The 27,994-nt window shown below is 38.1% G+C and overlaps 1 protein-coding gene across 4 annotated transcripts in view; it reads left to right on the top strand.

Moving 5' to 3' along the window:
- Positions 1-27,994, top strand: part of DACH2 (dachshund family transcription factor 2) — a 302,386-nt gene that overhangs the window by 243,153 nt on the left and 31,239 nt on the right. For all 4 annotated transcript variants that reach the window (XM_075763080.1, XM_075763081.1, XM_075763078.1 and 1 more), the window contains exons 6-7: positions 1,760-1,895; positions 3,729-3,809. In XM_075763080.1, the coding sequence (XP_075619195.1) occupies positions 1,760-1,895; positions 3,729-3,809 (217 nt within the window). The remainder of the gene's footprint in view (positions 1-1,759; positions 1,896-3,728; positions 3,810-27,994) is intronic.

Consider the following 27,994-nt stretch of genomic DNA (forward strand, 5'->3'; position numbering starts at 1 on the left):
ATTTAATGTACAATAACTATCTTATTAAAAACACATTCAACGCTACGTTTTCAGCTGCTATGATTAGAATAGGCAAATGCCACCCCTTGGTATTAGGAGGGTCCAATCCGACATTCCCTTTCCATCATTCTCGAATGTATCTGTTAAATATGAGGATGAGTGTGGTTTAGAGAGCTGGTTTTAATGGCTAACAGAATATTCTTAAAATGTCGATCTTACTGCCAGTGTTATTAATGAATTGTCTCAGTAGGTTATGAACAGAAGCTATTATGCCAGGTATTTATAACGGAAAAACTATTAGAATCTACCATTCTCTTCCTAAAGCTATATTATTGATTTAGGATACTGTCTAGCAAAAACTGCATAAAAAGTTCAGATGCTATCGAGTTTATTTTCAAAAGCACACGGTAAATTGCCACCAAGTAGCCAGATTGCATACTGCTAATGAGAAATCTTTGAGAATAGGTTAGAAAGGCAGAAAAATTGCCAAGTTCCTTTGAGACAACTTCCCCAGATTAGACTGTAATTGTGATTTTTTAATGAGGTGGGGGCAAGAGGATCTCCCTTTTAAGAAAAAAAAGTTATATTTTACTTCTGAATTTGCACAGGGAACAGCTGATTGCCAGGGATGAGGGCAACTCCAAACATGCAGTTTCTGGAATTCTGTAAATTGAAGCATCTCCTTGTTAGTGTGTCTCCATTGGAACTGCAATTTCAAGGACTTGTAATAGAGGACATAGAAAGGATTTTAAGATAAGAATATCTAGAGTATCTCAGGCCATGATCTGTCCCTTTTAATAGATTCTCATTTTTTGTTGGTCCTGGGAACAGGAATGAAGGGTACTGGAATTTTGAATTAATTCAGAAAAATTATACACATGGAATCACTGGGTTGGAAGGGATCTCAAGTGGTCATATAATCTCTTGCCTTCCTCAGCACGGGATGAATTGTTACTTATGTCACGTGTGTCTAACCTGTTCCTAAAGATTTTTACTGATGAAAATTCCATGGCATCTTCAGGCTATCTGCAAGAACAGATACACAGTACTGCAGAATTTCATTATGCTAAATTTTTATATTTTCTTATCCTTTTTTTTTCTCCTTACCTAAAGTACTATGTATATTTAAATTGGAGGTTAATATCAAAGTTTTGTGTGCAAATGTACATATAAGAATTTGCAAGCACATTTTTATTTTTGTTAGCCAGTGGTGCTTTTCATGCAAAAGTGAAGTTATTACCAGTGCCACAGCTTTTAAAATTTGTCTGGGCACTAACCTGAGAAGATATTGATGTCATTTATTCAGGTGCTGATTATGGTGAGTTTAAAAGCTTGACTGCATTTAGTGACAGTTTAGTTCAAATCTGCATTGTTTATTTTAAATGTGACTCAAATATGTCAATTTTACTATTTGTAGATTAAAAGTAGTTTGTGAGAACAACATGAAAGAACATTCTTTGTGTTCCTATGTGTAAAAAAGTTAGAAAGTAAAAAGTTACCAAGAAAATAAAAAGAGGTGGCAAATGCTATGTTATGGCAGAAAGGATGAAAGGCTATGCCCAGATGCATTGCATGTAAAAGGCTATACTCTTTTTGTCTGTACAAGACTATACTGCTCTTTCGAAGTGAATTTTGTTCACTATTTATCTCAGAAAGACCATTTGTTACTGCTATTTTGGCCGAGTTAATTTTTTTTCATTGAACTTCAGTGAAGTTCATGAATCAAATTGCACAGACCTTGTTTTCTTTCTGTTTCAAGGAAAGGATCCAAGACAGCCCTTCTCCAGCTCCATCTCTAGAAGACAGTCAGCGGCCTGGGAGCCATGCTTCCTCCCATCAGAGCAGCAGTGTGTCCAGTTCGCCGTCCCAGTTGGACAACACACCAGACAGAATTGGTTAGTGCTCTGCAGCCTCACACCCCTTCGCAGTTACTGACCTCAAGAATTTTAGAAGTTTGTTGAGGCAAAATTTTCTTTGCTGGGAAACTCAGGAAAACACTCACTTGCTAAAAAACCCCAGAAAGTTCATCACTATAATTTGTTTTATTAGGTTCATCACTAAGCAGAGCCCAGCCCCTCAGATTCATTCACGCACAGAAAATACCACCCCTTCTCTAGTACAACCAACTTCTCTTGCATGTTGGAGTAAGAAAGTGCCTCAGAAGGCACCTGGAATTGAAAAATAGCAAGATATCTTTTTCTTCGTATGTATGTCAGAAAAGCCACAGATTATATGATGGCTTTTCCATTCCAAAAACATCCTCATGCCCACACATTCCCTTGTCAGCTGAGGGCTTTTTGATTTTTTTGGTCTCTCCACCACAGCTTTCACAGCCTGTGCATTATCGATCTTGTGTTTAAAATGTTAATTCAGTCTAGAGGAAGTTTAGATCCTATTCTTGGTGCTTCCAAGAGGGATCTAGGGCAAGTCAATTAACATCTCTTCATGTCAGTGTATGTCAACACTGTTGTCTTCAGAGTGACTGGAGCCTATGCAGGTATTGCTGAGCTAGATTTAAACTACAAAAACAGTGCAGTCCCTGTAACTCGGTGTAGACTTCGCTCCCATCAAATAACTGCTCGGCTGCTTGCTGGGATTTTGCAGGCTTGACTCTGGTCCATGCAGCAGCACCACCATGGTACGACATAGCATGGTTAGCTATACGCAAACTAGTCAATGGAACCCAAACTACTTTGCCTAAATGTATGCACATACAGGGCGGAGACTAGAAAGCAGATTCCCCTTAGCTTTTTCATGTCTAAAGTAGGGCTAGGAATACACAGGACAAGAAATGTAACTTCCTATAGCAACAATGAAAAAGGGACTTTTGTCCTCACTATTGCTTTTGAAAGCTACTGTAACTGTTTTATTAACAGTAGTAGCACATACTGGAAGCCTCTGGGCTCCAGAGATGGTGCTGAAAGTTTTTTAAAGAAAAGTAGGGTTTATATATGTCAAACCAAATGTTTCTCTACGTTGAAGTCTAACACTTAATATTGTAAAGATACGTATATCTATATATAGATACTTACTTTTACAATTTATTTTTTTTAAAGAAAAAAGGTTTTCTCTAAAAAATGGTGATGAAGTTTTTAACAAGTGTCCTCGCTGGCATAACTTCAAATTCTATAATTGATTAATTGCAGAGAAGGAAATGTTTTCATCAAATAAGAACAACGAAAGTAGGCATCCTGAAATCATACACTTACCACCTCTCAATGATCTTGCAGGTGTAAAGTAAAGAATTTTTTTCAACACTACAGCGTATTGTTTTTTTACTGTCATCTATCAATTTGGGTTACTATCTATCTGTATGTTTTTATTAAGCTTGCTGCTTTTATAGTTAATTACTAATACTTAAATCCTTGAATGTATTTTTCCCCAAAATGATTTCTGTGAAGTACTTTTCTAATTAGTCAATTTGAACATTTCATAAGAAATCACATTCATCTCAGCAGTAATTTGGGTTCTATCTTGGTATCTTTGTTTAATCAACTTGAGCAAATTTGCTTTTGCTGCATATTTTACTTGGCAATAAGTGCTGAACTGGGACAGTGAAATGGTTGATTATGGACAATAAAAATGGTCAATTGCTTTAGAACTTCTATAGTATAAATAAATGTTAAAATACCAAAATATTGACAGAAGAAATATAATTTAATATTTTCCTCTCTTCTGACATTTTTTAACTGACAGTGTTATATAGCTGTGCACTCTGATTTTTTTAGCTATGCTGACCAACAGCAGGGAAGGAGAACTCATTGATCAAGAAACTGGGACCAGCCTAAAAAAAATACAGAAGGAGAAAGGTAAAATTGCAGACTGTTTTCCATCTCAGGCATTTAATTACACTCATTACGTGTTTTATTCCTTTTTCTAGTATTCTGCATATGCAATGGCATAATATTATAAATTTAAGAGAGCTAAGTGCCTAATGGCAATGAATAATGTATCCAGTGAATTTACATGGCGTTCTCCTAAGGAAGCGTAAACAATCAGATCTTTGCTTCTCTCTGTTTATATAGTATGGGGCTAATATTTTGCCAGTCTTTTGACTCAATTATTTATGAAATTCCTAGCAAATATTTGATTAGTGACATGGTATTGTTTCTTTGCCTCCAGTGGATGTGTGTGCAGACTACTCTCATGCTGGTATGTAGGTGAGGGAAATAAGCCATTTTGTGTGTCTAATAATATTACATTACCTCACAAGTGAGAGGTTGAACAGAAATACGTTCATGTATGCAGGTGAGCCCTGGGGAGGTGTTGTAGTGACAGAGAGCATGTGGTGTCTGTGGCTGCACACTGAGGAAGAAAAAGCCATTCTGCTTCCTTGCAAATAGAACAAAAAAATAAATTGTATTAATAGGCGAGAGGTTTATTGTGGCAGTACGTACAGAAAGCACCACACAAAATGAGTGCCTGCACAAAAAAAAGAAGATGGGATATAGTTCAAGAAATAAAAGAAGGATGAAGGTAAGTGAATGCTGGAAAAATACTGCAAAGGAATATACTGTGGGAAATATTACAGTTTGAGTGAAAAAGATGCAAAAGAAGAGAAAGAGAAGGAAGTGACCAAAAGAGACAACGTGAGCTAAATGTGCTTATAAGTCTTCTGTAAATATGAACATTTTATCATAAATGAAAACACAAACTGATTTATATTTTGATTGAGGTGATTTGAATGTATTTTCTGAGAAAACTAAAGACAGGTATATACAATTTTATGAGCTACTCAAAAGAGAATTTAGAAGGTCCATGTGCTCTGTGGTTCCAGAGTTATATACAATTGCTTGAGCAGATTAGTGATTTTGTATGATCAGCTCTATTCCTTAGACATCTGTGACTGTTCCAGTCCTAGGTAGGAAGAGCCTGAAACTTCTGTGTTATGTTCTGTATTTTTGTACTCAACTCACTCTCTTCTTGAAAGCAGAAGCTGTTTTCTATTCACTGATTTCTCTAGGCATTTAAGCGCGTTCCTCACAAACCCCAAAAGAGCCCTTTTGTGCCATTCCGAGATAATTTTCTGTCTGGATCATCATGCTTAAATCCTTCCCTCCTGACTCCTGTTGGCATTTACGGACCAACACCAGAGGCTAAACAGTTACCAAACATACCTTCATTCCTCAGATTAAAAAATTACATTTCTGTAGTAATTACATAGGTATTTAATCTAAATCCAAAAGTGTAGTTGATTTTAATTTTGTTGAACTGTGCATGGTTTCTTGCCACATGTTTAGTCATTTTTCAGTGAAACAATTCAATATCCTATGGGGTTCTAAGATGCAAATCATGTAGTTATTGGAAGTAGCAGTCCTGTCACTCAGGACGGATGAAGGCAGGTACAGTTTAAGAATCAGAAAAGACAATTCAGAAATCCCAAAAAGCGTGAAAATTATTTAAACTCCGCCACCTGTGAACCCAATTCCCACGCTCCTGTGATCATTCACTGTTCCTTGTAACTTGTACAAAATCACAAAGATCTGATGCTGACATTTTGTGTACCATAATTCACCTTAAGATTAAAGTTGTGTAGGTTTATTAATTTCCTGGTCTACATTTTTGCGTAGTATTATTTATTTGCAATTGATTATGTACTGGGAAATACGTCTTTATACATGTGTTATTTCTGCATGCACTTACAGCATTTTTTTAGGATGAAGTTAGTGTTCAGAGATCCTCCTACATCAGAAAAAAGTGCTTCAAAATCATGAGAAATTTTAAATTACCATTTTAAAGATAGAGAAAGGTTTCTGCTTTTCTCCTTGGTCTGCACAGGTCAAATTTTTCTCTGAAAATATGAGAATGAGAAATGATGTCCTTTTGTCAAGTAGAGATGTAATTTTCGAGTAATGCCTGATCTCCAGAACCGAAACCTTTTGACAACATTATAATGGAACAAATGCTGAAATTTTAACGGCACTGACATTGTATATCCAACAATGCCAAGCAGATTTTGCATTTGGCAGTGTGACAGACCTATATTACAGTTCCTGGAGGAATCTCTCTTTTGTAGGATACAAGCACCCAGTAATTGATGGACTGCACCAGTAGGACGGAGTCAATACGCTGCTGCTGAAAATTCCCAGCATGTGTGTGCTGGCCCTTTCTGTCACCCCATGCAAGTGCTGTTATTCCTCAGTGATTTGTCTCACTCCCACGTAGATTATTTGTTCCTACTACTATGATTATCCTCTTGTATATAATTATTTTGGGCTCTCGTGCACCTTAAACATGTTGAATGTTTTTTGTAGTCAGATGTGGACAGTCACTGAAGAGTGTGGTCTCTGCTGGGTTGCTGAGCAAAAAATATATGTGTAATTTGTATACAGAACAAGCTTCTTTTTTTTTTCTTTTTTTTTTCAAAACCTACCATTACTTTTACTGAGGCAAAATATATTTACCATGGAAAAGATTTTCAAAGTTATTAAGAAGGAATGTAGTTAAAATAAAAGTATCAACATTTATTAAGTATGACAAGTAAGCGGTTTATACAGCCGTGGCAAACATATGTTTTCACATCTGTTTTGAGTAATATCATCATGATTTTAAAAATGATTTATAGCTCTGCAGGCCATAAAATGCCAGCTTTGCTGTAAGTTGGAAGTTTTCAAGCAACAAAGAAATTATTGAAGGCATATATTAAACATGTTTTTGTGTTATACACCTTGATACAACTTTACAAATCTGAGCACTCTGTAACAATTAAGATAGCAACAAATGAAAATTAAGTAACTAAAATTTAGCAGTAGCACTACTTATGTGAAATCTTAGCATAAAAACCAATAAAAGTTATTGTAATTATTATAGGCAAATACTGTGATATCCCTCAGGATACGCAATTTTTGTTTTCCATGTCCCATTTTAAGTGATCTCAGCACCAGACAAAAATGTGCCACTTTGTTCTCATCAAAGTAATTTCAAGGTAATTAGAGCTGAAGAGAATATAGCTTAGCAGTTTTTCTTTAAAAGATAGTTAATATGAGGTTGTTCCAATTATGCTGAGCTGTTTGCATATGTTGGTGGGGCAGAATTTACAGCATTAGCGGCTGCCTTAGCCCAGAGAGGTTAGAGCCCATACAGACCGTACCTTTAAGCTTTTTGAAGGAGAAATGCCATTAAATCACAATTGCTCCACATCCTTTCATCATTTTTTTAGGAAGTATGGTCAGGCTTCACATTGGAGGACAAAAAAGTCAAACATCTTTATAGGTCTACAGTTGGGGGGTTTTAATACAAAATATGTTATTTTATTTTTGTCAAACGTCTTTAACCAGTACGGGGTGCAAGCATTTCGCCTGTGCATCCATGTCAGGGTGCAAGTGAAAACCATATGAATAGTAATCTGTACTTTATTTTGAAATCGCTAGTGAAAGGAAACAGAGTTAGAAAATAGCCCCAGATGATTACACAAACTTAAACACAAATTCTTCCTGATTGTGCTTACTTGCTATGTCTGGTCTTAAGTGGTTACTTTTTACCTGCATAATTGCTCACAGAAACTACATTTTAAATTCATCTGCTTTGGTGTATATCCTGGAAAAAAATCTCTGTTGTATGGGAAAGGATTGTGTTTGACATAGCACTGTATGGGCTTTATAGAAACCTCCATATGAATTCTGGCATTAAGAAGGTTAAACGAGCCAGAAAAGAATTTGGCTGTGCCTTCCAGTCAGATTTAAATGCCGGTACAATTATTCTGTTTGACTGCACGACAAGAAATATTTCAAACTCCTCATATAGGATGGAATAATAAAAGGAACCGGCCCAACTCTTGCCACAGAAATCAATGGGAATGTTCCTCATGTCTTCAGTGGGAACAGAGTTTGGCCAAAGCCTGGTATTTTGGAAGCTCGCTCCCCCCAGCTAACGCTACGGGTTGTTATTCCAGACAGGAGTGGTACACACTCAGGGGCTGTGCTGGTGCTGTTCCTCGTGGACTGGTGGCATGCCCTGAGCCTTGGGGAGAGCCGGGCACACGCCACCCCTGCCCCTCTGCTCTGATTTTAGCGAGGGGCAAGCAGGACGTGCGGGCCTCAGGGACCACGGCGTGCTTTGGCCGGGTGTTCTCAGGGGTGTTTGGGGCACTGGAGCTGCACTCCACCCTACATCAATCAGAGTAAAATTTCCCAGGAAAATTTCGTAAATGACCAGTATCTTCAGACTTAACCATTGTTCAAACAGTCTTTGAGTCAAAATAAAGATTGTATTTGTTGAGCAAGTGATTTGCTCTGAATTTCCCAGAGCTGCTCGGTGGTGATGCTACCCTCGTTTAGCCCAATCGTCTGCGTCTTCAGAGCACAAGTCTGGACTCAAGGGCAACGTCTCATGTTTCCAGTAGACGGTAGTCTCCAAAACTGCATCTGGCATCTATCCCTTTTCATTTTATTAAGGAACACCTTTCCCTTTATTACTTCAAGGAAATGGGAATTTTGCATCATTTCTGTCAGCTTAGTGAAATATTTTCAGATGGCCAGAGACTACGGTAATGAAAGAATAACTATATTTATTTATTGTATTTCATTAGCGGAAAAGAGGTTTTATGCTGTTTAAATTAATCATTGCCAAAGGACTGGGTTACTCATGATGTGAGGGGAGGAGAATGAGCAGGTGCAGAACACCTGAAACAGCAACAGGCCTTGGTGGTGGGGGTGTCCTCCAGAGAGAGGACTTTTCAACAATTAATCTGAAAGCATCCAGATGGAGAGTGGAAGGAATGAGAAAGAGAACTAAGAGTATGAAGCTGTACCACGCAGCATATATACAAAGTGTACGATAGGTGCCAACACTTCAAATGTTCACCATGCTGTTTCTTTGACGTATCAATATTTGCATGTTGAAGATATGATGAGAAAAAAGCAATTTTCTTCATGAATGTGCTCATGAATCTCCTCTTGAGATACATGAAAAACTCCTCAAATTAGAAGTGAGGTCATGTTCCTTCTTGTATCTGAGTGTGTATATTAGAGATCCCAGGGTCATTTCATAAGCAGTGGATGCAATAATACATGAGTTTAAAGATTGCAAGGGTTTCTTTTTCCGAAACTTTAACTGACATGCACAGTGCAAATGTTCATTGGAAAATTCAAGAGATTTTTTTTTTAGATTTTCTATCCTCTGAGAATACTGAAAGATAAGCACAGTGCTCTATTCTGGATAGAGTCTTTTTCCCCAAGTTTTTTTGTTGTTAAATTTAAAGTGCAAGTGAACTGACAACTGTTAAAATGGTGGCCTAAGAGTCGATGTCAGTCAATCAATCAAAAAAAACCCCACAACCTCAAACCCATGAAACCAAGGCAAACTCTTACTAACGCTTAGATTTACAATGTATGTAAATAGAAAGTAACGGTAGAGCTTTATTTTTTAGTGTCTAGACTCATATCATTATGATTGTGTGTTTAACTGTTGCTCAAACACTTACAAATACAAGAGGAGTTATGCAAGAGGTATTAATGAAGTATTCCAAGGTCACATCTTTTACATTAAGTTTATATTAGATCTTTATTTGCAGAATCATTTTTAAGAATGCATTTTTTCTGAAGGGTAAAATACCTGCTTCATAATTACCTTGGCAGATGGACAAAGACAGCTTCTTACATTGATATATAATTTATTAATATGTTTTATTTATTAGATTTCAATGACTCTAATGTATTGCTGTCTAAAAACTACAAATTATGAGTCTGTATAAATGTGCTGAAATCATGAAATTTTCTTTAATGAAAAGGCTTTGGATCAAATTTTTTAGTGAGGTATTCATGCAAGTCCGTGGAATAAAATGGGCAAATCAGAACAAAATAAGACAGAAAAATAAGCTAGCTACTCTCCTAAGTCAAGTTGTCTCTTCAGAGTTTACCATTTCTGCTTTTCCTCCAGTACTGTGAACTGAGCTTTATGTAGGTCCATCTTATTGAGCTATATCAGATTTGAAAGGCATAAAAAGGGGAGAAAAATTGCTGATTGGCACCCAGTGACCTAAGAAAGCTTTTGGATTAGGCCCAGGAACCTTTTCCTTGGAGTTAGCACTTGTATTAAAACTGACCCTTTGAATTCTCTGATTTGTAATACCTCTGATGCAAAGTCATTAACCTGAAAACTGCAGTTGGTGACATTCTTAATGTCTATGAGTTATTTAATAAGTTTGCCTTCAGTCCTCATTACAAGCAGTAAGATCTGAAAAATATGCATCCTGAAAGGCTGCTGAATGGTTCTCTCATGTTACAGAAATCCTTGAGATCTGTGGGAACGCGCTGACAGAGGTTCAGGCTCCCCCTGCCTCTGCTCTGAGCCAGCCATAAGCACCAAACCTGCTTCTGAGAAACTGTGTTTGTGCGTTTGTGTGTCCAGGTGTGCAACCATGCGTACCTGGAGGGAAGGAATAGGTTCTTCTCTGTTTGAACTCATCCAGTAAGTCTTAGACTGTCACTGCTCGAAATTTTTGTTTGTACAGAGAGTATATGTTGCTGAAAAAGCCACGTGGCTTTTTGTCCTCTGGCAAGGACAGCAAAGCCTACCATCAAACACTTCTTCACTAGGAAACTACTTAGAAGCCAGCAGAAGGTGTCTGTTATAAGATAAGATGGTTTTGGCATGTTTCATGCATTTAATTTAAGCCGAAGTGACCAACCAGATAAAAATTTAAATTAATAACAAAAATTATTAATTGGGGAGTTTGAAAGTTTTGCAGTATTTGTGTCTGAGGAAGACCTTCTAGAAATTCATAGAAGCTGCACTTTTCATAAAGTATAGGTCTCTTTTCTAAGGGTTACTGATAGCGAGCTCAGGTATTTTGTTTCGCATTTTTATGTATTCAGGACTTTTTTCTCATTTGATCTTTTGAATATCTTAAGATCCGTGGAGTGTGTCTGCCTGTAAAAGTCACATTAAGGTGGCAGTTAAGAGCTCTCTCTTCCTTATTGAGGAGGACTTGCTGCCCAGAGTTTGCTGGTGACAGGAAGGTATCTCCAAAGTGTTTGTGCACGTGCTGCATTAGAACAAATATTCCTGATAATAAAAAGCAGTAAATCCTTAGTGGGCGCAAAAGGTAGTGAACTAACCTCAGATTGGAAGTGGAAAAAGATTATCCTCTCGAAATAGGTAGTCGTGAAACTAGAATAAGCGTGGTGTTCATTATATTTCAGGCATTGCATTGAATTACATCGATAAAAGTTACATGATACCTTGTTAGCAGAGCTGATACGACCCGTATACTGAACTCAGAAGCCACTGGGGCTGCAGAACATCAGGAGGTCCAAATCATAGCCAGCTCGGGCTGTAATTTCAAGGAAATCAGATTTTATGTTCAATTGTTGGGGCAGAGGGCACCACTACAGTACTATTTACTGTGTTGGGTATTTGTTTATTATATCTGTATTTCTTTCTGGGGATGGGCAGTTCTATTGGTAGCCTTTTCATTTTATTAGCTGTGCTTTGGAAATGAAGCATCGTACCTGAAAGAGTGGGAGGCCACAATAGTAAGCAATCAATACAATTTCAACTATTTTAAAACAAGCACTTTATTTTGATGAAAAATGGCCCATTATGAATTCTTTGCATGGAACTCCCCACAGTTTTGAATAAGTTCAATATTAATGTTGTAATGTTCTTTTAATGATTCTTATTTATATAGTAGCAAGTAGATGCATGGGTAAGATAGTGCAAGAACTGGCAAGTAAATGAAATGCATATTATGTATGTTACCCAAAACCTTACTGTCCTCGCTCAGAAAACCACACATACATAGACATATGTCTGGAAACTTTTGTTTTTACTTTTTTGTTTATTTGTTTGTTCTTGACTATTAGTTTTTTTCATACTCAAGTTGTTATTCTTTGTATTCTCCATAAATTAATGTAGTGGGGGGAAAAGTGCAAAATAATCAAGGAGTTGTCATGTTTCTCAAATGTCTCCCTGCTTTTCCTCTCAACTTACCTCAATCATAGGAGCAATTTATTTGCCAAAAGGATAAACAAACCTTAAATGACTGATTGTGACATCATCGGTATAGAGTCATTGTACAACCCAGTGAGTTATGAAATAACATAATGAGAATAACAAGTAGGACATGATCATTCTTACGCTAAGCATAGCATTTTATCAGTACCTATCTCAACAAGCTGGGAAGTGCCCACGAGAGGGGCTGCCTGGGTCACTCCGAGATGGGAAGTGAGTGCTTACTTTGCTGAAGATTTCCAGCTGTGAATATTCTTCTTGTAGCAGGCACTTAGGACTGGTAACAAGATGGAAGCAGATGCCTGTGCCTTGCTGTATTTGGGATACCCCAGTCATTGGGGTACTCTGTGGGAAATAAACTTCTTTCTCAGAACTCCTCAGTTTGTAGCAGGAGACTCTCCTAAGTGAAGCCTCTTGCAGGCTGCTGTGTCTCTGCACTGCATCTATCACACTATCTCCAGTTAAAGCTGTTCCACTTCATCTGAGTGATTAAATATTCATAAGAACAGGCTCCTTAACTAGGTCCCTTGGTCTGCTGCATTATCAGCTATACTGTTGAGTTGCTTTGTGTCTTTTCTCCCCTCCCCAAACTCCTTTAGTAAATAATGCCAAACCAATAGTCTGATGGTTCGAAAACAGGACTCTTGTCTCTCAAGTGGCTACTCCTTTTGGGGCTTATTAGACCATCAGCCAGGGAGTACTGCTATCCCTGGGCTTATGGTCTGTCTCAGATCCTCCAAATAGAACCCAAGTTAAGCTTCACAACCAAAATACGTGTGGCCAGAGACCTTGGGCATAAATTTAAATGGCTAAAGGCAGCTGTGAGATTGAATGTTGGTTTTTTCAGGTATCTCATCAATGCCTCATCGGCAGATCTGTGCCCAGCATTAGGACACCAAGTGCCTTCATAGCTTTAGCTTGACAGATCAGACTTCTGAGAGTTTTTGAGGTATCACTCCTGTTTCTATAACTATAGTTTGCATGAATACCTGTAAAAATCAGCCCCCAAGTAATTGAGCCACTTTTGAAAGTAAAAGTTGGCCTCTTAAGTCATTTTGAAATGTTCTTCATTTGTAATGTATTTGTAATGCTTAATCATGTTCATGAGAACTGTTAAAAATGTATGATTTTCCCAAAAGATTGCATTGCACATACACAGGCTCACTTATACTTTAACCTTTTTAGCCATTAGAAGTCTGAAATTCAAGGCAAATGGGTACAAAGCTAGAAAGACAGTGATTATTCCAATAGAGAATTCCACAGGCACACTTCTTTGGTCATGCTTGGCCCCGTTGCGTGTTGCTCTCGAAATACCAACTGATTTATTCTCTTCTTTTATTTTGTAGTCAGCGTGACAGTAGTTTCCAAAGCAGATTTTTCTTCTAGTTGACAGAATATGACAGGCTATAACAAGTAGTTTAATAAATAAAATTCTGCTTCCAGGTGTATTTTGAGATGTTATAATCTATAAAACATTGTATAGTTTTGAATCTATTTTATCCATCACCTGGACTGCTGTGCAATATTTTGATAGCTAGACTTGGCTTGTGTGAATTTGCTGACATATCCCATGGCTTATTCGTGTGAGTGTTGTCAGGGAGGGGATACATAACTGTAAAATTTTTAATGACAGTTCAGTGGAGTGCCTCTTCTGGTGTGGTAGAAGATGCCTTTTTGATGTAGAGTATGTTGGAGGATGGAGCATCTCTGGTAGATGGCTGAGCTGGAGCAGAAAATGGAATATGTGTGTGTACATGTGTCTATTCACAGAGGTCAGAAATTATGAACTGCTCAGAAAATAACATGTTATTTATACATCTGTAACCTTTGGAGACATTTTAGATGCTGTCAATTAGGAGATTGGCCTGTATTTATTATTGTTGTCTTGATTTTTGTTAGTTTTAAAATCTAGAAAGTGATTGTAATGAAGGTGCCCTCCAGGCAAAAGTGTGGAGAAACTCACATATTAAAGGAGGAGTCGCCAGAGTTGCTGTTTGACTTTTGACATTATTGTCATACAGCCTACGGCATTACAGGCAGAAGGGATTTAGATGGAAAGGAGAGCTTGAAATTACTCTATAAAAAGAGTATCTTTATATATGCTGAATATTCTTTTAACTGGTGTATTTTAAGTAAAGCATAATATTTTTGTAAAATTAAAATAACAACAACAGTAATAATACCAATAATAATAATTCCATTGTGCCATAACTCCTTTGTTTCTTTGTACAAAGCTTTTGGTATTTAAAAAAAAGCAAGCCATCGACACTCAAAAGCTATTCAGGGAGTTCCTGAGAGATAGTTTTATGGTTTCACGAACATTCATTACTAATCTCTTTCTCTACACACATGTTGAAATCTCAGCAGAAAAGAGGTTGGGCACTTTTAGATTATAGTCTTACTCGTAGTAAGAACTCTCTCTAAGATACAAGATAATTTTTCAGCACCCTATTTTAGGATAGTGTTTTGTAAACTTCACTGCCTATATTAATTATATTATAAATCAGGCTGGAGTTTTAATTTTACACAACTAGCAGCTTGTATATCATCAGTCACATAAAATGTTGAAGCTAAATGGTCCCAAGTATCTAAAAAGTACAATTCTTATTCTGTAACAGCTGTAGCTAAATGACAGAAATTTTGTGGGTTTTTTTCAGCAGCGAGGACTGACCTACAAAAACATGCGGGTTAATAAATTTAAAAGATAGATAACTGAAGTCTCAAACTTTGAAATATGTACTTTCCTAGTCTGTCTCAAAGGCAGTGCGTGGCGTCTCGTGCTGTAGGCAGCAGCAAAGTAGCTGGGCTGGGGCCTCCCCTCTTGTATTCCAGTTGTCTTCAGTGAAATTGTGTTCTGATGTTCAAATGTATACATGGAAGCTGTTGAGGAACTGGTTTCTCTTCTATGACTCCACAAAAATGTCTGTTCCGATTTCCTCTTAAAGTTTGCAGCCTCAAGGACTCTCATTTATTCCCATATCTTCCTTCTCATCTGAAAAGGAAAATCTCCTCTCTATACACAAAACTGTCTATCCATCAACATCCCGTCTTAGTATACATGGGTTTTACCCCAGAACAAAAGGGCACCCAGAAAAACAGTGCAGTTAGTTTCAAATACAGAATAGATAATTTACTTCCTTAATGAAGTTTACATATGGAAATAAAGGTACAGAGAAATACAGAAACCAAGAGTTCGCAGGTTCAGAGCAGCCTCTTCAGCCTCTTGCATGGGCTATTCCAACTCTCCCTTAAAAATCGAATAAAGAAAAAACCTGAAGTGTCTCTTTCAAAGATTTGGCTCATACCTTCACAATTCTGCAGTCAGTAGAGTAAGAGAAGGTGATCTGGCCATTTTATGTCTCAGTCTTTGGAGAAGTGGGTCCATTGATTGTACCTGCAGTGCACCGCGTCCCCTAAAGAAATTACCGGTAGCAAAGGAACCGCAGTAGTGCAGCCCAGTCATGCAGTGCTGCAGTGTTCTCCTGGGGGAATTAATACGTCAGAAATGGGGTATGCCTCAGTGGGACCCTGATTGCTAGTATGGCTAAACTGCTCGTAGCACGCAGACTGTCTCAGGTCACCTTACGTGGCACTGCACTGTGTAATATGGACACATCCTGGCTGATAAGTAGGTGGAGCACAGATTTAGAACGTTTCCATCACTAAAATGAGAATGTATATGTAAAAAGAAAGATTATAACAGAAGAAATCCAGAAAAACAGAAGAAAATAATACATATCAAACCTTGTTTTCCAGGCTGTTGAATCAATTTATAGTAATATGTGACTGAGCAGGAAGGTAACAGCATCTGGTAGCAATAAATGTTTCCTTTCCTGAGTTACCAAATTAACTATGAGAAGGTGATTAGAAATAAAATATAATGATTTCTGATCGAAATAGGTAACACTGCATGGGCTTTGAGATAAGAACTTGACAAATGTGTAAAATAAATGCAAAACTGGTTTTGAAAAGGGGGGAGATTACCATTTTCTGTGTTGTGTGCCAAGATTTGTGCATTTCAAATGTTAGCAGTTGGCGTCTTTTCAAAACTGATAAATAATGATGTTTGTTGCGGAAACAATTATCCTAAAAATAATTTAAAAGAATTGTATCCCCTTTTTGTTTGCCTATAAAGACCACATTCAATTTATATATAGACAGAAAGAGCTCCACTTGCATCTATAAAACAGTTCTTAAATCATTCTAAATTATTGATGTGCACAAAGAACTCTTTCCGCTTTTGTTTGAAGTTTTATTTCTGCGGCGTTGTGCTTTCTAATTGTACTTTCAACTACTATGACATCTGTTATAGTTGTTTCAAAAACTTTCAATACTTTTCTTTTTTAATGATAGACAGTCTTTTCAAAGACAAACTGTCTTCATTTTGAGCAAGAAAAATAATTAGTTGCAAAAAGATCACTGATTTGGCCGGGGAACTCACCATTTTACTTTTTTTTCTGCAAGTTGCTGTTTTATATGATTCCAGCACCTACTCAACAGAAAGCTGGCCAAGAAGAATTCATCTCTGCAGCAACTCAGAAACCATAGAGCACCAGCATATGTCCTTTGCTTCCCCGAGGAAATCCAGGACTTTATTCTACCAAAAGAATACCAAGAAAGTACTTCACAAACTGACACTCTCTATATGTCTAACAGATGGAAAAGTAAGCTACTATTCCAAGCTGCTATGCCCAACAATATAGGAAAAAAGCTCAGCAATTGGAGATGAGATTAATCCTTAAAAGTCTGCTTAGAAATCCTTTTTTAATATAACTAGTGATATGAATATGTGGTGTAGCAGTAAACTTGGTTCTAATGATCTATGACATAATTGCAATCTTATCTCCTGCATAAAAATACAGCAGACATTTAAAGTATCCCAGATTAGGAAAGCAGAATTTAAAGACATTTCCTTGTCTTTTTTTTCAAAAGAAAGTATTTTCCCCCTTAAGGTAGAATAGTCTTTCAGCTTTGAAAAATTTAAGTCCAGGACTCTGGCCCAGTTGCAGTACACCATAACTAACCTTTGAATTAGAAGTTGCCTAGAATTCATATAATAATTAATACAACGCTAGGGGATTTAATTGACCACAAGATTAAACTATTAAGGAAAAAATTTCATCCTAATTGAGAATTGAACCCCTACCCTTTATTCATTGAGTGTGTGCTCTGCCACTTGAGTCATGAATTGGGGGTTAATTGACTGTCTAGAATCTCCCAAGGAGCAATTATTTCATATAATGGTGCTAACACATACTGTAGTAAGGCAATTTTTAATGGCACCCTTTTTTCGCCTGAATTTAGAGAGCTTTCGTGAGGACAGCAAGAAGAGATGCTGGGTGTGGGGAAGGGAAGAAAGATGTAACCAGAAAAGGTATTGATGTGGGTTCGCAGTTAGAATGAGACCTCACCAATTTTTAATTAATAAGGCTCATAATCTGTGTGTCCTGTGGGTCACACTCCAATCCCAGGACTCTCCCACGTTCATGGTAAGATTCGATAGTACTGACCTACGGTAAGATCTCACATCGTTCTCACTGCACGTGAGGGTTTTGAACTCCACTGAATGCATCTCTGTTTTGTTGGACAGATGATTAATTAGTTTTAGTCTATGAACCGTGTTTTGCTCTCCAGTTTAAATATTTATGGCTACACTCTGTGGCAGTGTCTCACTCCATGGGACAGAAGGCAGTGTAAAGAGGCAGGGATTTCCCCAGTGGCACAAAATCAACTGTAGCTCTTGCCCATTTTCATCTTGGCAGCTGTGACACTGCAGACACAGTAGGGAATGAGGTGTGTCTGCAATGACTTGACTTGTGCAGTCCTGGACCAAAAAAGAGACTGGTTGAGGGTTGCTAGTTGCTTAAGACAACCTTGAGTACTGCTTGGGCTGGAGCAGCAGTCATCTGCTGCAGCATGGGGGAGGCAGTGAGAAGCTAGTGTAATGCTGACCCTTCCTCCCACCGCTGCACTTCAGGACTGGTGCTGTAGCTTGTTTCTCCTCTGCAATTAACGTATCCATATTTTGAAAGAATATTACTTCTGTGCATCAGGACTGAATGATTATCCTAAATCTTACCTTGGTATAAGTGGTGGCAGTAATGTATGCTGTGGCTCCTCTTAATTCTTTTTTTCTTTCTGTACCGCTGTCTCGTTGTTTCTACTTTTTATTCTCCCTGTTCTCTATTTCATTTTTCTCAGTATGTAGTTTTGCTGCGTATTTAAGTGGCTTCTCTTTTTCAGTGTTTATGGAATATAAATTCATTGATAAAAGTTCAAATTTGTGGCAAAATCACAATTCACAGCTCAAGTTGTTATAAAGATAGGAATAACCTGCAAGTAATTTTACGTAAGACCCTATAAAAATCATAAAAAAGAAGGGGCCAGGTATAGTAATATTTTTAACATTTTGTATTTATTTGCTTACATGGTAATTAATAAAATTCAGTACTTCATAGTAGATTTTTCTGCTTCATTAGTGCAAATTTGCAGAACTTTTCTAATCACTATTCTCCTTTGAAGAATAAATAATAGAGATAATATCAAAACTTTTTAACTAAATGAAGACTTAGTTATGGATACAGTTAGGTATTTTTATATTGAAATATATTCTGTTTTTTAAATGTTTTTATAAAAGTGCCGTCTTTACAAATACTTGAAGAAACCGTCAGAATTTAGGAGAAACTATTTTTGTGTAGAATTATCAAAGATAAAAGGAAATGCAGAAAAGTTTAGCTTCTTTAACCATGTTAACATCTAAGAGGGGCTATTGCAATGTTACGGGTAACTCACTATGCATCTAGCAGGCAATGAATCTTAGCTATACATTGCTCTGCTCTGGGATATGGAGCAAGACAGCGCTTTGCAAGTGTGATGTGTAGGAGTCCCCGCAGAACAGAGACCACCCCAGCTCACCCAGTATCCCCCTTGCACTTGCATGCGAGGTTGCAGAGATGCGACGAGTGGGTCAGCTAAGGTGGACAGGACTCGCTTCTACCCTAGCTCCTTGTTGCAGGGTGATGCGTTGCATTCACAGCTTAGCTTCTGTTTCACATAAAAACATATGTGGTCATACGCCTTGTGCTTACATTTGCATTCTGGTGAAATCCAGACCAGTGTATGATCACAGACCTATAGGTTTCCACTAGATGAAGTGTAAAGCAGCGCAGTCAATCGCACAGAATGGCAAGCAAACACCAGCATGAAGGTGGGGTTAGAAAGTCCAGGTGACTCCACGCACTAAAGAGTTGTTATTTTAAAGGTGACTTGTAGATACAGACACACGCTTTGTAACCTGCTTTATCTGCAAAGGAGATTGGAAAAGATGCTCTTGTGCTTGTTTGGTATTACAGAAGTATCAGTAACATAATCTTGTAGATTCTCTGGTTTTGCTGGAGGTGATTTAGAAAGCTGAAAGTGTGGATAGTGGGCATGGCACAGACTGTCTTCAGCTGGAGAAACAGTGTTTGAGACCAAAAAAAATATTATTTCTTTTTGCTTATAAACATTAGAGGTGAACAGGTAAAATAGATAAAACAAATACAAATGAAAGGGTTTTACTGTGTAATTCAGATTTGAGTTGGGTTTTATAGTCACTTATTTTCATCTGGTCAGTAAAATCCTGGAGTAAAGGTAGGGGAAACAAGAGCTGATATTTCTAACATGAAAAATAAGCATAGTGTTTTTTGCAGTGTGAGGAAATAGTTGTCCCGGGTCCCATAGTAACAGTCTAGACTATCAAAAGCTGCCACCTTCTGAGGAGGATGATGCTCTGGTAAAGAAATAGAGTAAGAAAGCCAACTGTGTCCTGAGCTGCATCAAAAGAAGTGTTACCAGCAGGTCGAGGGAGGGGATCCTGCCCCTCTTCTCTGCACTTGTGAGACCCCACCTGCAGTACTGCGTGCAGTTCTGAGGTCCCCAGTACAGGAGGGACATCGAGCTGTTGGAGCGAGTCCAGAGAAGGCCATGAAGATGATCAAGGGCTGGAGCACCTCTTCTGTGAAGACAGGCTGAGAGAATTGGGGTTGTTCAGCCTGGAGAAAAGGCGGCTCTGGGGAGATCTAATTGCAGCTTAGCAGTACCTGAAGGGGCCTACAGGAAAGATGGTGAGGGACTGTTTTATGAGTGTAGTGACAGGACAAGGGATAATGAGTTTAAGCTGAAGGAGGGTCGATTTAGATTAGACGTTGGAAAGAAATTCTTTACTGTTGGAGTGGTGAGGCCCTGGCACAGGTTGCCCAGAGAGGCTGTGGAGGCTCCATCCCTGGCAGTGTTCAAGGCCGGATTGGATGAGGCTTTGGGCAACCTGGTCTAGTGGAGGGTGTCCCTGCCTGTAGCAGGGGATTGGAACTAGATGATCTTTAAGGTCCCTTTCCAACCCAAACCATTCTATGATTCTATAAGAACAGCATTTGCCATTGCTTCTGCCTTGGGAAGGAAAAACCTGGACATGTTCACAGCATGAACTAAGTGACAAAAGCAGTATTTTACACTTCGAGTGTGATTCCTTTACTGTTCTCACCTAGTTCTAACTTATCCCCTTTAAATATAATTCTGTTCCACAGTTTTCTCCACCTGCTGTTTTCTAAAACTTGCACATGTCCCAGTCCCCGTACACCACCATTCTTCAGTTACACTCTCTAGCCACATTTTACACTGCCAGTTCAAACTTGGTGCAGCATCCAGCTTGCCTGCCTGCCTTCCTTTCTCTCTATGTCTTTTTTTTTTTTCTACAGGAAACAAATAAATGCATATATTGTCACAGAAATCTCTAAATCAGAAACCTGTTCTGTTTGGGTGTTTGCTTATTCTTTTAAAATATGTACCACACCCCAAGAAAATTTTAGCACTGTTAAAGACTTCCAAGTAAGTTAGATAAGTGTAATTGATGTTCTGTACTACTGCTGTCTGCAGTTGGTTCAGATCAACCGAAAAATCCAAAAGGCATTGCATAGATTGCTATGTCAGAAACAGAAACTGCTGCTCTCAGAAATTCTACTTTTTTTCCAATAAGAGACCCACAGTTCCCAGGCCTGCTGTACAACCCGTTGTTTACGTGCCTTGGCTCGATATTTAGTGGTGATTTTTCATGCTGCATGTGCAAGTCTGGTGTGTAACCAGAGGTGGTGCATCATCACTGCTCTCACAGGAGTTAGTCCTGGCCTTACAAGCCAGGTGAGGGACATCCGTGCGGCCCGCCCATTCTCAAGTAGTTTATTTGTAATTGCACTGCAAAATCACATCTTGTACGAAGCCCCTTGGTAAAGGCCAGTTAGCTCTTAAGGGCAGTTGCCACTGAATCATTTGGATGGACTTGACCCTTAATCAAGGTTTCTTATGTCATGGTAGAAACTCTGGATCAACTTTTCTTCTCATGTAAATTTGAAGTAAGTGCTTGGAGTAAGTGGAAGCCCTCTGTGTTGTTTCCCATTGAGATCAGAAGCTAATACATCGAAGGTATTCAGCATCGCTCAAGAAGTACTTTAAATTATGTTGTAATTACGGTCAATTCATTTCCCTTTGGAAGCTTGCCGTTAGATGGGCATGGTCTGGCAAGCTTCTCAGGCAGTTAACAAGCAAATAAAACCCCCAACAGCCCCTTCCCCATGCTGCCTTAAAGAGGTCTGTTCTGCAAGTGATGTGGAGCTGTGGAAAGCAGTCGTTCTGCTTCGAGCATGCCCTTGTGTGCAGCATTAGCCTTCACCTTTCTTTCACTGTTACTGGAGGAAGTAACTGATAGCGATCGACACGATTTCCTGGGCATAGTACATTCAGATTTTTATTATGATATTACCGGGACATATGTTTGTGGAAAGAAGATATATATATATCTATGTTTAGCCTCAGAATATAAACTGTAGAAAATAGTATATTGCCTGCATGAAACTGAAAATATGGGTGACATAGTGGGCAGGAATTGGGCCCAGCTTTGCTTACAAATCAGCTTGATGATGAGGCTGCAAAAGTTATATTTTCACTGCTTTCACATACTGAATTTATTAGCTTCTTGAAATTGATTTTGGATGCCTTTCATTTGCCATTGGGCTGAAGTCAAAAGCAAAACAATGATATACCACATTTTGCTCACTCATCTTTTTATTGCCCAACTATTGTTATTGAGTAAAAGACATTCAGTGTGTTTCCCAAAGGAGACAGAAAGCACATTTCATTTTCTTTTTAATTGACGGAAGTTTAACTGAATGCAAGTCCTGCAATCCTCCACTTCAGTATCCAGGTGGCAGTTATAAAGGGGTAGAGGGGATGGGGATTGGGATTCAGTTTAGATCAGGGCTGAGAGCAGAGGCCAGAAGGGCTGTCAAACTTTGTACTCTTTTATTTGCTTGGAAGGAACGGTGCAAAGTTAATATCGATGCAGCACTGTGAAAGTGTTCAAGTAGTTATCTCTGGGAAGGTAATGTGAACTCAGCAGTATCATTGCTTTGATCTTTGGTTAAAGTCTTACAAAACTAGATTGCTGTTTGATTGACAACCTTGTCAGAGAGTGAATGAAGACTGACACTCTAATATTGAAAACGCAGCGTTTACAAAACTTTAAGCCCGAGTTTTCTCATGACGCTGCTTCTTTTGTGGAAGACTGAATTTCACATTTATTTTTAAATAAGTGTATACCTTGCTGTGTGCAGCTAAAACTTACGATTTTAGACTGCTGGCTCACAAATACTCCTTACCCTAATATTTGATGCAGATGCGTTTCTAGCAACAGTACTGTCATAATGTATTTGAAGAAGCAGGAATTATTGTTTGAAGGCTTGAACGTGGTGGTATTTACCACAACTCAATACCAAATAATGATTGATCCGACATGTGGGTGATCGACACAGAGATGGCAGGCTGCAGCTTGATTTGGGTAGTGTATCTGGCAGTTTCTGAGTGAGTCCGATACAAGGGTAAAGGGTTTGAACCATATAATCCTATCTTGAGAGGTTGTCTTCAGCTATTGCTTATTCCTTGAATTGTCCCCTTAATTCCCTCAAATGAACAGATGCTACTAAAGGGAGAGTAAATTTGTGGAGTAGACTTCTTTCATGCCAGTAATCTGCTTAACTGCCAGCCCTCTTCTGGTCCTACCTTATTTCTTTCTAACCAGATTTAAATGTCCTGAGTTTGAAGTCTACCTTACCTTGTCTGCCACTTACATTTCTCAGGCAACCCTGGGCAGCCAGCTAGCTGTCGGTGGTGCTGTTTGAGCAGGGCATTGGACAAAATGACCTCCAGAGGTCCCTTCCAACATCAACCACTCTGCCATTCCGGGCATCTCCCAAATGATGTTCTGCTCTCCTGACACAGCCTTGATGCAATGACTCCCCATCAAACTTGCCTTTCTGCTTTGGGAAGTCTCTATCTTGGTCACGTCAGTACGGTTGCTTCCAGCCCATGTCCAGCCTGCTGGTTAACACCAGGGCAGGCTGTTCTCCAGCTTTCACCAGAGTGAAGCCTTGAGATGTCCACCTACGTATATTCTGTCCATCAAAGGCTGCACTCTAAAGTGTACTTTTCCACACTTTCCTCAAATTCTTCTTTAAATTGGGCAAGATAATATATTTTGTTCAGCTAGCAAAAAAACCCCGGGGCCTTAAACAACTCCCACTCCTATTTTTATGTAAAATGACATTAACTGCCATGATTTAAGTAATGTGTAAGAATGAACCAGATTGTGTCTATTTCCACATCAAAATACCTTAAGCAAGGAAATGTCTCCCCAAAATAATCCTATATCATCCAGAGGTGTTAGTGAAGAGACTCTATTTATATGATGTAGTTTAAAAATAAGCATCCAAAAGATTTTCACAGAATGGGCTGATGAGCTGTGCTATAGGGCGTGGGAACTACTTAAATTGGCTTTACTGTCAAAGGCGGTGTTTTCTGAGGCTACATCATCAGTTTTTCCTGACCTTCTGATTCTTGATTTACTTCAGTATTGCTAAATGCTGAATGCAGTCCTTTCCTTACCTCTCAGGTCGTATATGTCTTATACGAATATGTGTGTGTGTGTATAGCAGTAAGTATCTATAGAAATATGCACAAACACTTGCAAACTGATATTTATGCAATACAGTACTGTATCTTTATCTACTAAAGTATCCTTCATGAAAAACTATTAATTAAAAGCCCAGATTAAAGCCACTTTCATCAGCGATGCAGCTTTGCTGAATAAACCTTACATTTGGCCATGTTTTCAAAGTGGACATGTATAAGTCACGAGAATAATTACCATTTCATCATTTGAAGTCTGCGAATGAGTGATTCCAGAATGAAAAGCATATGTAGCTATGCTGATTATGCAGAATAAATTATTTTCAAACCCCACATTTATATCAGTACATTTTTTATTGTGTGGAAAATGCATGTCCACAAAAAAATAATGATCACCTAAATTTTGCTGTAAACATTTTTAAAATATATATCTGAAATTCCTTTTGGAAATGTCTGCAATCTGCTTCCATATTGCAACACATATGGTAAGAAAATCTTGCTTGCAAGCCAATGACTGTTTTTAAACAGTTTTCAAAATTGCACTGAATAATAGCTCATGTACAAAAGTCGGTATGTTTTGTATTTTATAACAAGTAGCTTAGCATTGTCTAAGCTGTGACAAATTTCTCCCTAGATAATTTTTAATGTGTAATAGGATTCATTTAGCTGTGCCTAATTCTTTTTATGTATGTAGGCACCAGTGGTATATTAGGAATACTTCTGAGTCATTCTAGTTCTGTCCTGCTTCTTCCTTCAGTCTTTAGAGTCCTCTGTGGACAGAAAGGTTGTCGCTGTTGAAGGCATAGTTCTTTGTTTTCCTTTCTCTCACCGCATGCACAAGTGTGTACGTGGCACACAATGTAGCTATTTAGGAACCAATTCTTTTGCTATGATTTTGATAAAGCATTTCTGGAACTTGTTGCATTTCGATTAAAGATTTACAGCTCTCCTTTTGCCTCAAACCTCATTTTTAAAGGCCAGAGGAGAAAAGAAACCCCAAACCATAAACATCTTAAGTGAAATATCCATAGTACCTTCAGTTAATGGTATTTCCTTAAAGCAGATAAGTTACTGAGCCTGCTTTTAAAACAAGAGTGTTAATTTACTGCTTCCTTTCATCTGTTGAAATAATTACTTTTCTTTTTTGCCTTCAATAGTTTGTTCTGGTCGTTAACATTTCTGTAAAATTAAGTTTGAAAGGTGCTTTTAATGTTCAGATAGACTGCAGTGCACATTTGACTGTTAAAATCAACCTACTTAAGGCAGAACTAATGTTTAACGCTCACAGCTATTTGAAGTAGTTCACTGCCCAGTTTAATGGTGCTGCCAAGGGCAATGGTCACATTACTTGCTATTATATTTTGGGGGGTTTGTTATGCTGGCAATAAAGACAATCCACAATATTTCTGAAAATGTTGGCTTAGATCTTAAAGACATCATTTTTCTACTAACAAGCTATAAACTGTAATTTCTTGGGGGGTAGCGGGCAAGAAACACTAACCTCTGCTCTTGGTCACGTACTCCATTTAGAACTCGTAGTTGCATGCTACAATGTTAGTGCCGAACGACGCTTCCTGCAAGCTCTGTTGAAAAAGACATAATCAAACTGTACAAAAACCCCAGTGATGGTCAACTGCACCGGGAGAAGTGATCTCATATGATGGGAACTGGGTTTTTCATTTGGTATGGTATCAAGCCAGTTTTAAGACATCTGCACTGGTAGATGAAGAGCGACCCAGGGTAACCCAGCCTGGCCTGGTGGAAACTTGGTGCAGGAGGTGAGAGGAGCACGGTGTGGAGACAACTTAGCTGCTGCATTGTGAACCATCTCAGTAGTGGTTGTAGCCTGACCGTAGCATCTGTTTCATTGCATGTTTTGTGCCCTTTGCTGGTTTAGTTGCTACGAATGTACGCTATGGATGTCTCTGTCATGCACTGTCTGCAGTATAAAAATGCTCCTCCAACCTTGCACTGAGAATAGACCTTCCCAATGCCTGAATCCATGTTAAGCCATTCTGCTACTTAACACTTCCTCAGTCTGTGGATTTTAGAATGTAGGTCAAATAAGATTATTTATGGGAATCTTCAGGCAAATAGAACAGAAGAAAATGTAACTAGTTCTTTGTGTAGTGGAGTTGATGGAAACCTTGCTCAAGTCTTCAACAAATCTGATGGGAAATACATCGTGTAGCACTGCCCCAAGTAACCACAACTGAATGAGTGAATAGAGCATATACGTCATATCTATTCCTGTGTGATGTCACGAATCTATAACAAAATGACTGCTTTTTCTTCTTTGATAAGCAGGAGCAGACAGAGAATTTAAAGATTAAACAATGCATCTTCTCAACCAGAAAAAAAAAATATATATATTTACTAAATAGTGAGTAAAATTTTCCCCTTGGCTAGTCTGGTGCAATTTTACAAGCTTCAACAATGCTGAATGGATGTTATTGAGAAGTGAATTTGGCTCATTCTTTTTATGCTTTTAATAAATACCCAAGGGAAAGGCAGTTGTTCAAGGAAAATGAAATACAAATAAACATAGAATTTATTCTCAGTGGGCATTCTGGGGAACTTGGAGCTTGAGTTTTATGCCATGTTTTTTTTCCTGTTACTTGCAAGCAAAACTAAAATATTCATATAAGCTGTCAGTTCTCTAAAGTGAATTCATCCTTTTTAAAAAATAAAACTAAATATAGATTCAGTGGATAGAACCGAAACAATATGAAACATAACAAATGACATTTCTGCTCCAAAGTACATCATTGTAATGGACCATATTATTCTGGACTGTGGATATAAATTATTTTTTTTTCACAGCATCCTGTAACAATTCTGGAGACACGATCGTGCACAAAACATCATTTGTAATTATAGCAGTTTGCCATTTTCATCTGCTCCATGCTTATTTCTCATTTGATTGATAATCTGTGTATTTCAAGCTAACGAAGGCTCTTCATGCTGCCACTTAATAGAAGTTACCAGTTTTTACAACCTAAATTTCAGGACAACATTGACATTTGCTGTTTGAAGGAAAAAGGAAAAAAAAAATTACTTGCTTCACAGTGCATTTTTTCACATAGATTCCTAGAGTGCCATGGAGAAATACAGTCAGTGGAGAACGTTTATTGGTATAAAGAAGAATTTAGACTATGGATTTAATTTCAGATTAATCATTGCCCAAACTTTAAAATAGTCCTTCAAAAACATCTGTGATTCCCCATGTAGTGTTCTGTGGAGGGTCAGAGGCACCTTTTTTGGATCCACAATTATTTCAATTACCAGTTACTTGATTTTCTCTATTATTATCATTTCTGACATTCTGACTCTGGGAAAAAATGTCACTTGCATGGTCTAATAGTTCTGGGTTTAAACAAATCATATAAAGAGACTTTTCACGGTTCTAGACTGCATATCCAACTTAGATACCTTTGTCAGAAAAAATGCAGATTGATTTTAAGTCAGTGTTTACTACTAGAGAGTGTAAATCCAGACTTTATACGTCATAAAAGCAAGAACACACTTTACTGCTCGAGAACAACTGAGCTGCAGAGGTTCCACAGTACCTGAGCAGAGTTTGGCTCTTGAAAAACATGTATTTTGTTTCATTTCTTAGAAGATACGTGGCAAAATACCTTTCCAGGTAAGGTTCATGCTTCATTAATATTTTGATCCACTGCTTGTTTTTCATCGGCTACCCAGAAATAGCTTCATCACCAGCTTCATCACCTCGGGTTGCAGTAACCTCTGTGAAAACTTTAGAGCTCGAATGGCAGCGTGTACAGCATCAATACCTTTCAGAATTTTACAAAACTAGCTGATTAAATCTGATTTTAAATACTACTTTCAGTCTAGAACCCTGCCTTTTTAATAATCAATTAAAACATTGTTTCATTGTGTTTATTCAGCGCGTATAAAGCACTGCTTGACATGTATTAGACCTTACATAGCAGTACACAGCTGTAGCCCATCCAGCATTTTCCAAATGAGTTTGCACAAGGAATAAAAGATTGCCATCTGAGCAACACTGGAGGGAGACAAGAGC

Source organism: Balearica regulorum, chromosome 11 (assembly GCF_011004875.1).
Source record: "Balearica regulorum gibbericeps isolate bBalReg1 chromosome 11, bBalReg1.pri, whole genome shotgun sequence".
Taxonomy (NCBI): domain Eukaryota; kingdom Metazoa; phylum Chordata; class Aves; order Gruiformes; family Gruidae; genus Balearica; species Balearica regulorum.